Source organism: Morone saxatilis, unplaced genomic scaffold (assembly GCF_004916995.1).
Source record: "Morone saxatilis isolate NCDOM2014 unplaced genomic scaffold, NCSU_SB_2.0 Contig5, whole genome shotgun sequence".
In the NCBI taxonomy this organism is placed as follows: Eukaryota; Metazoa; Chordata; class Actinopteri; family Moronidae; genus Morone; species Morone saxatilis.
This window is the reverse complement of record NW_023340095.1, coordinates 16,801,752-16,810,997: the sequence shown is the minus strand read 5'-3', so window position 1 is coordinate 16,810,997 and position 9,246 is coordinate 16,801,752. Positions and strand designations below refer to the sequence as shown.

General features: G+C 37.9%; 2 protein-coding genes across 2 annotated transcripts in view; one reads left to right on the top strand and one right to left on the bottom strand.

Moving 5' to 3' along the window:
• Nucleotides 1-2,343, top strand: part of srpx (sushi-repeat containing protein X-linked) — a 22,089-nt gene extending 19,746 nt beyond the window's left edge. Inside the window, exon 11 of the mRNA XM_035677062.1 lies at nucleotides 2,271-2,343. Within this exon, the coding sequence (XP_035532955.1) occupies nucleotides 2,271-2,343 (73 nt within the window). The remainder of the gene's footprint in view (nucleotides 1-2,270) is intronic.
• Nucleotides 1,948-9,246, bottom strand: part of sytl5 (synaptotagmin-like 5) — a 19,067-nt gene continuing 11,768 nt past the window's right edge. Inside the window, exons 10-16 of the mRNA XM_035676025.1 lie at nucleotides 8,554-8,732; nucleotides 8,019-8,121; nucleotides 7,757-7,918; nucleotides 7,548-7,656; nucleotides 6,642-6,780; nucleotides 5,882-6,090; nucleotides 1,948-4,660 (exon numbers count right to left, since the gene is read on the bottom strand). Coding sequence (XP_035531918.1) covers nucleotides 4,518-4,660; nucleotides 5,882-6,090; nucleotides 6,642-6,780; nucleotides 7,548-7,656; nucleotides 7,757-7,918; nucleotides 8,019-8,121; nucleotides 8,554-8,732 — 1,044 coding nt within the window. The 3' untranslated portion in view covers nucleotides 1,948-4,517. The remainder of the gene's footprint in view (nucleotides 4,661-5,881; nucleotides 6,091-6,641; nucleotides 6,781-7,547; nucleotides 7,657-7,756; nucleotides 7,919-8,018; nucleotides 8,122-8,553; nucleotides 8,733-9,246) is intronic.

The window sequence follows — 9,246 nt, the reverse complement described above, 5'->3', positions numbered from 1 at the left end:
AGAGAGAGACAAAGAGAGATAGAGGAGCATAGACAGGTTTCAGTTGGTCTAAACTCCATTTTCTTGCAGTGACTGTGCTGTGTTGTGATGTGATGTGTAAGCAGAGATTAGCTTTATGAAACAACCTCTGTTGACTCAATTTATTGAATTTTACTGTTCTGAATACCAATAAAGAATATGATATTTACTCTGCAAACAGCAGAGCACTGTGTGCAGTCAGTGTGTGTGTGTGTGTGTGTCAGTGTGACTCAGTATCTATGTCATTTATTAGGTTTGTGTGAAAACAATACACACTCACATTCAGTACACTGTGATCATGTAGATACAATTATTACTTCCTTACTAACGCGTGTCTGTGTGCCACACGTGTGTTTGCACGGATCATTTTCTGATGCACACATTCATATAACATATATTTATACAGACACAAACATTATTTTTAAGCATTATCTGCTTGTATGTCTGTCTGTCTGTGTGTGTGTATGTGTGTGTGGGCGCTGATCTGAAGCAAGATTTATTAAAAGACGTTACTAAATGGAATGGGTCATAAAGTACATTACAATCATATTGATTCCTGTGTCTTGTCTATCTGTATGTTTTGTTATTATTAATAATATTTTCAAAGCAGAACTATGTTTTACTATTTTGTACAAAAAGTCTTTTTACTGTATGAACTGGAAAACTCTTCACCTGTCTAATATTTATGTCTCACACCTCCAATAATGATGTATTCTGAAACTCTCTGGAATACTGCGTGTGTTTTATGTACAGGACAGGACAGTGCTTCGGCTCTGTTTGTACACTGTACATCTATGTCTGAATGTACAAGACACTGATTAAATATGTCTATCATTGAGGATGTGATGTTCAGTGTGTCAAAGTGAGTGCAAGAGATGTGCATGATCGTCTGAGGACAGGTTAAGAGAGACGTTGAAGATGGAGGAAAGGATGGGCTGTAAAAATCTCCATCTTTATATGCTGTTTCTGCCAATAGATCCTCCTAAATGTTATACACTGGGCCTTTAAGTTGGTAAGTATGTTTTTTTTTTAAGATAGAGGCACTTAATTGCTGGAAACAAACCTGTTTATCTGGTAGATATTTTCTCTTGCAAGTCCAAAGAGATAGTGGTGTGCTCAATCGGATGCACTCAACAAACACTGCTCGTGAAGGAAAAGCACTGAAATCTTGCAAAAGAGCAAATTTAGACGAGCAGGGTGTAATGTGGTTTTTTGAGAAATTCAAAAAGAAACAAAAAGGATACAAATGAGGAGACAACACCTGAGCCTGATTGCATAGTGAGTGTCATTCAGAAAATAGTTCCCCAAAACTCACACACCAAAACATTTAAATCCTTTTTTTTTAATAAAATGTAAAATATAAAATAAATACATTATTTTTATTTCACAAAAAGTGTCTGAAACCAATTTCCTCATTCAGACCTAGTACAAAAAAGACAAAGTAGTATAGTAGTAAAAAGTATTATCTTGAAGGACATCTTTACCAGCTGTTTCTGTGCAAAGCTAACTAAAACTTAAAATAGGGTTGAGTCTCCCTCTCTTCTGTCTTGTTACGTCTGTCGTGTGTGATAAAAAAAAAGAAGTAAATAATTCCTCTCTGCATTAAAACTGAAGTAACTAGCCTGTAAGGAGTAGAAAGTACAGATATTTAAGCAAAAATGTAGGAGGTAAAAATATAAATAATTATACTACTAATTATAAGTACAGATACCTGAAAAAAACTACATGTACATACAGTAACAAAGTATTTGTTACTTTCACCTCTGTGGATTAGATTCTGTTTTTTATATACTATATATATTTTTTATATTATATATTAAATGTTAAGCACAAACTGTTTTTTTTTGCTGTCTCTCGTGTCATTTAAATTAGAAATACTATTCAACAAAACAGGCAAACAGTCTGTGTATGGAAACTTGTGTGTTTATTTCAAAATATTCCTGTAACACATTTGGGACAAAATAGGCTTGAACACAGTGAGTTTGATGCTTGGAAACCACACACAATAGAGATAGTACATGCTGTACATCAAGAGTTTCATCAGTAATCAGGTATTGCACGAGCCTCTGATCTAAGGTATGTTGTACAGTGAACACCATGTGTTATTACTATAATTGTGCAGTGTAAAACTGTTTGGCTCTGAGAGCTCTGAGCAGAGGGTTTGCCAAGGACAAGCGGACAAAATTGGCATTCCACATGAAAAGAGGTTATAACTTGAGAATGTTTTTTGTGAATTGTGTGATACATCACAGGATGGTGGATCGCAGAGCCCTGGGCGACAGGGACAAGGTGACTGTCACTGACTCATTATTAGGCTCCCCCTGAGATGAAGGCAGCTCGCCTCAGTGCTGACTCACTCTATAACACACAGCCCCCATCTCAGGGTTCCTGGGAACACACTTAAAATCACACTTCTTCTGAATTTAAAGTCATTATCAGTGCTTTACACAACCCTTTGTTCTTCTACCTCTGTTTTATCTAATACCATGCAGTTCCTATTATCACACTGATACAGTGCTATGTAAATTTACATTGAACCTAATCTAAATTGTATTCTGTCTAGGTTTTTTTTTTTCTGACAACCAGAGGTGGAAAGTAACTAACTACTTGTACTTGTGCTGAGAATCAATTAGTCGATCAACAGAAAATAAACTGCAGACTATTTTCTTTCAATTAACTGGTTCTCATGCATTGAGCAACAACACAAAAGACTCTACAGCCATGCTGGTGGATCTGTGTGACTGTACTTAAAGCCCCTTCAAGGAACTTTCTTTTTGTGTTGATTCTGGCGGCCCCTGTGAACAAAAGTGGTAATGTTTCTACCAACTTGTGTCATTGATTTTGAGGGGATCCGCCCTGGAAGCAGGAATTAATAACTACAAAGAAATAGCCAATCTTCGGCTAAACGGATGGTCTCCTGTGCTTATGTATGTCATATAGAGGCATCAGTATTCAATTATTAGACTGTTTCATAACCAGTTAAAAACTCCTTGTAGTAGGTTTAAGCACAACTAGGCTTTGAGCTAATTGCTAATTTCAGCATGCTAACACTCTCACAAAAACAATGCTAACATGCTGATGCTTTTTCATTGTAAAACCTAAGTATTAGGCAAATAAGACGTTTCACTAAAGATGTTGTTAAGAAACATCAGCGAATCACTAAAGTTATTACAATTAACTCTCATGGGAATGTGAACGTGTGTCCGAAAGTACGTAGCAATTCATCCAATAGTTGTTCAAAACCTCATGGTGGTGCTAGAGGAAAATGTAGGTCTGCCATTTGCATTCATTGACTTGGAACCATTAATATCTGTCCTCTGGGAACAAATTTTCACGACAATCCATCCAATAGTCTTTGAGATATTCAGTGTGGATGAAAGTAGGAGACGCTGCCATGAAGTCACTAGTGTGGCTTCAATATTTGATGGTTCCAGCTCCTCAAATGTGAGCATTTGCTGTTTCTTGCTGTTTTATTTAACTGTAAATTGAATGTTTATGTGTTTTAGACTGCTGGTCGAACCACACAAGCTTTTAAAATCTGAATACATGTCCTACAGCTCTAGAAAATTGGCATTTTATAAACAATTAACCAAGTATTTGAAAAAGTTAGTTGCAGTCCTAGTTTTTTGACTATATTCTAAAATCAGTATTAGTATAGTAGACTTTTGATGTGTTCAGCTACTGCGTGACAGGCAAGAATAAAAGAGTAGGTTTATAAGAGAATACTTAGATAATATTTTAAAAAGCAATCTGAACAAAAGCTTATTACTTTGGAGAGCACTGGAAATGAACTGGTGATTGATAATAAAATAGGATGTTCCTTCCACATTGATCATAAAGTTTCTACCCTGAGAAGTCTTTAAAAGTGCTACTATTGTACTTTTACAGAGAACCACTGAGTAAGACTGTTTACAAGAACTAGTCACTTTCTACCTCTGCACACAACAGTTTTCTAAGGGGATAAATCTCAGCATCATCATGTGCTTCAGACCAGGATGCAGTCTGCTTATATGGGGGAATGTCTAAGTCTATACATTATTGATCAGTGCCTCGTCTAATGCCTTACAAATGGTCTCTGTCAGCTGTAACTACATGCAGATACGACTCTGGTACGTCAATCACAGAGACGAGGATGAACACATCGGGAGTCACACAGTGTGCTTATTCGGTAAGGACAGTAAGTTACATACAACACATGTTTTTCATATACAGCAGTAAAAAGCAGTGCTTGGTCAAGACTAGATGCTTTGGAGGGCAGGTGGAGAGGTGGAGGGGCACATGTGGATGAGTGTGTAAGGCATGACTGGCTGTTCTGGACAGGTGAACGGATCTGAACAGGGCATTGCAGGGGGGAAAGACGTAGGGAGAAGGACGGTCTCTGTTCTCTTTCTTGACCGTTCCAATTCTCCAGCTCTCTCCTCATGCCTTCATATCACTTCTTTCTCTTTCTCCTCTCCCTCTGTTGCTCTCTTTTATCCTCTCTGTGCTTCAGCCCGGGCTCATGAGTTGCACCCGCGCATGCTGGATCGCAGCATCAGAGTACACTCATGAGGGACTTCTGGGTTTTCAATCATGCGTTGCCACAGCCGCTGTTCCTCCCCGTATGAGTCCATCCAGTCTACCTCGTTCCCATAGCTTTTGCCTTGAGGGAAGACAAGAGACAAATATATAAACATTTGTTTCACTCTGTTAGAGCTACCAGGGAGCCCTGAGGACATTACAACACTTAGAGTTTTTGGATAGTAGATGAAGTGATATATTTGTAGTTAATTAATTTATCCTATATCATCATTTTCATAAAAGCCAGATCCAGAATGCTGCATATAAATGTTCAAACTATACTATAAAAGATTCATTAAAGATAAATAATAGAGTAAAATAATTTTGAACAGACATATATTGTATATTACTGGAGAATCAGAATAAATACTAATATCCATCCTAATAAAGAGTAAATATAATATATACTATACTATATGATATATAATATATATAATAATTAGTCCATCTTGTCTCCTAAAGGAACAGTTTGACACTTTCTTTCCGACAGTTCGATCAATGCTGCTCTCACGTCTGTACAGTGATATGAAGCTAAAACCAGCAGCCAGTTAGCTTAGCTTAGCATAATTGTGGTTTTATGTGGGGTCATGTGCTACGGTTTTGTACGGATTAAGCAAAGATTTAACATGTTAATTAGTGAGCTTTAGAGGTTCTGAAAGGTGGATTGTGTTACCTTTGGACAGAGCCAGAGCTAATTGTTCCCCCTGTTTACAGTCTTTATGAGAAGCTAGGATAACTGGCTGCTGGTTTTAGCTTGAAATTAAAGGGACACATATAAGAGTGGTATCAATCTTCCCATCTAACGCTCAACAAGACAGTGGATAAGCGTATTTCCTGAAATGTAAGTATTTCTTTATTATCTGTATGCCAGAATGTTTCAGGGTTATATTGAGCCATTTCGTTGAAAATAGACACTTTAAGTCACTGTAGTGTGTACAATACAAAAGAAAATGGGCCTCACTTTCCACTTCTTCCAAATCACACAGCTCACAATTTGTTTTCCTTCTGAAAACTTTTTAATCTGCCAACCTCAGAAACCAGAGAAAGAATACCAGCTCTCAACTGTGCAACTAAAGATCTTTGGCTTCCAGATAAGTGAGGCGTAACCTAGGATTCACAACTGTATTTTGGTATGCATATGTCTTACATTTATTGATTAAGCGCTACAACACAGATTATTCCTGAAGATATGCAGCCTCCTCAAAGTTCCAGTAAATCTCTTCAGCCCACAGAGAGCTGTGCAACATTTCACATTTTAACCACCTTATTTGAAATGAGACCTTGACCATGAGAAAACACACACCTGTGCCAGCTCCGAGCCTGACTCCTCCCAGGAAGACATTGCTGGCCAGGGCTTCTTTGTCCCACACAGTGAGCTCCAGGCAGACGTTGTTGAGGTCTCCGGGCTGCAGGCCGCAGTAGGTGAAGGTGTGGTTCCACTGTGGGTTCACAGTGCGTCGCTCCACCACGGTCTTGTGCTTGGTTGATTTGTTGGTGTCAGGGAGGAGGTATCTGTAGAAAAAGATACAACTTTATTTTACAATGGTCAGGCTGTGTTATCTTCTCCCTTCCCTAACAGGGTCAGAAGGGGGTAGGTTGTCTGGGTACAAAGGCTCCAAGCTGTGACTGTAACATGTTTTAGTAAATGAAGACAGAGAGACACAAAACTACAACAAAGAGATGCTAAATTAACACATAGCAAAATGTTCACAAAGAGATACCCGACTACAAAGAGACACAGAACAACTACAAAGATGCAAAAAAACATTGCAAAGAAAAGCACAAAGAGAAGCAAAACATCCACTATGAGACAAAAATGACTACAAAGATACACAAAACAACTACAAAGTGATACAATGTAGGATTGGGGTGTTTCTATGTATCTGTGTTGAGGGGCCTGGTGTTGTCTCATTATCTGTCTATTGCTATAGGCTATTTGGAGTTAGAAAATTGCTAATATTTATTGATATTATTTCACATTAGAATTAACTTTAAAAAGTACAGGTTTTAATTGACAATAATTGTGGCTTTAAAAGGGAGTCTGGCCCCTATTGAAAACTCACCCTTTCACAAAAGGATCAGAAGTGCCTCCAGACTTGACTGCAGTTAGATTTTTGGCTCCTTTGACTAGCAGCTCAACCATGCCCCCTTTAGGCAGAGTGAAGCTGCTCGTCTTCTTGCCTTTCAGGAACCCTTTCTTCACTGAGGAGGCAGGGAAGCAGACAGAGAGAGAGAATAAACAATCTTCAATTCAAGGTTCAGGTTTATTTATATTTACTTCAGAAACAAATCAAGTTTGTAGTATCAGTCACAACCTGGCCTCAAAATCTGTTGTCAATAATGGCTAATAACTCTTCTATAAAGCAAGACTGTGTTTTTTTTTTATGATTCTTTATCCTGGTTATCCTGACAACTTGCAGGGTCCACAGAAATTGTAATTTTTTAATTTTAAAATTAAATTGTGGCGGATGTTACCAACCTTTTTAGGTCGGATTGAGGGAAGGAAAGAGCTTAATTTGCGATATAACTCCACCTTGGGAATGTTGTAAACTAAATAAAACTGTTAACAAGCTGCCTTCCAGTGGTGGGTCACTCATTATTACAAATTCATGCTGTGCAGACAAACATTAGTCAAAACCACAAAACTTCATTCTAAATTCTAGTTAAGAGCCGAAGGTTTCCAAATATACCAAAATGAAATGACAATAAATATAAAATGATCCACAAGACAACTTGAATATTTAAAAATGATGGACTGAAGCAGTCATAATAAAAAGGGGGCCTTTAATTTGAATATTTCTCTCAGTGTAAACATCATATAGCTTCAATAGAGAGGTGATACAGAATATATTGAATATGATACTGTCAGACTGTGTGTAGAGCTGAACAATATTTAAAAAAAGATTGAACACAATATGAGTTAGAACACATAATATAATATATTTTAATCATCAGCGTTATGAATGTACCTTGTACTTGATCCAGAGGCAGCGTGAGGTTCTTCTCTGCAGGTATGTACTTCAACACAACAGTCAGTTCTCCTTTATACTGCATTGTCGAGTCTATACTGCCCTCCACCTACACAAACATAATTCACAATCCTCACAAAACTTATATATAAAATGTAGAAAGAACGAAGCAACATGTGTGATGGCATGCTGCTGATTCTGGGTCCTACCTTAGGCAGCAGAGCGTACCACTCCTCTATTTGGGAATCAAACTCCCAGGAGTCAAACGTCAGCTCCACCTCTCCCAGGAAGCTGTTGTGTCCAAACCGGTCGTGATGCCACACAGAGACCTGCAGGGTTCGTGTCTCCAGCTGCGAGTGGCTGATTACGTACTACACAACGCAGGACAAATATGAGCTTAAAGATAAAAGCTTTGAATTCAAAGAATAACCATTGCGAGTCTGTGCTGAGTGAGTTCTTTCAGCCACTCACCCTCAGATTTTCATTGAAAACAGGGTTAATGGTGTTGGCCTTGATGCTCGTCTTCCTCTTGCTCTGTCGGGATGTATCTGGCAGCAAGTAAGTCTTCACATAACTGCCATGAAAAAGACAGTGACTCAGTTGGCCTCCACCAAAGGAAGTGGAAATGATTTGTTCTTGAAATATCAGCTGCCCCAGATTTATTACAGTAGATGCTCGTCTGAACAATTATGGAACAGTAAATGACTATAAAAACAACTAAAACAAAATACTGTGAACTTGAATTAAATTTTTACATGTTTTTTTTGTTGCTTTTTCTTTACCAGGATATTAATTTAATCTCTGTGTGTTCAAAATAAATCTCCATCAAAGGTAGCATCTAAAAAAGCTAACAGAGCTTTTGTCTTGTGTATGTAACATGAAGAAATTATTTAACCACTTTTTAATAGGACACCCTTTATATACTAGAAATGCATGCTATGCATTTAATAACATCATATTAATCTTGGTATGTGTGTTCCTGTAGCGTGTGTGCGTGCAGTCGTACGCGTCAGTGCGTTGCCTCCTCTCATCTCCTGTTGCCAGGTTGTGACACTCTTTCACCAGGACATTGAGAGCACCAGTTTTGTAGCTGTAGCTGATGTTCAGCAGGATCTCGCCGCTCACCCTGGCGTTGCCATAGTCACCAGTCTCACTGTACATACTCATCATGCTGTTTATACTACTCTGTTAGGCAAAGACAGGAGATAGAGAGGGGGGGAAGGTCAGAGGAGGAAAGGAGAGAGGGAAAGAAAACAGAGAGCAACACATGAGGTATAAAGCATGAGAGAGAGGGAGAGAGAGAGAGAGAGAGAGAGAGAGAAGGGGGAGAAAACAACAGCATCTAAAGCATTATAGAATGCTGATGAAATATGGTGGAAATAAAACAGTTGCAGCCTTTTGTGAACTTGAATGTGTCAATACATGGTAATGTACAAGGTCGTATACTGTAGACTGTTGGAGACACAGGGGGAGATAAGGTTCCTTAAGTTTATATATATATATTGTCAATGGTATATAGATAAATTAAAGACATATATACATGACTCTTAGTGAAACCTGTCTGGATAAATAAAGAGTTAAAAAATAAACTATCAATGTGGGCAGTAAATTATTATATATATATATATATATATATATATATATATATATACCTGGAAAGCCTCCTTTACAGGAATAAGATAGTAAGTTGCTGCACATG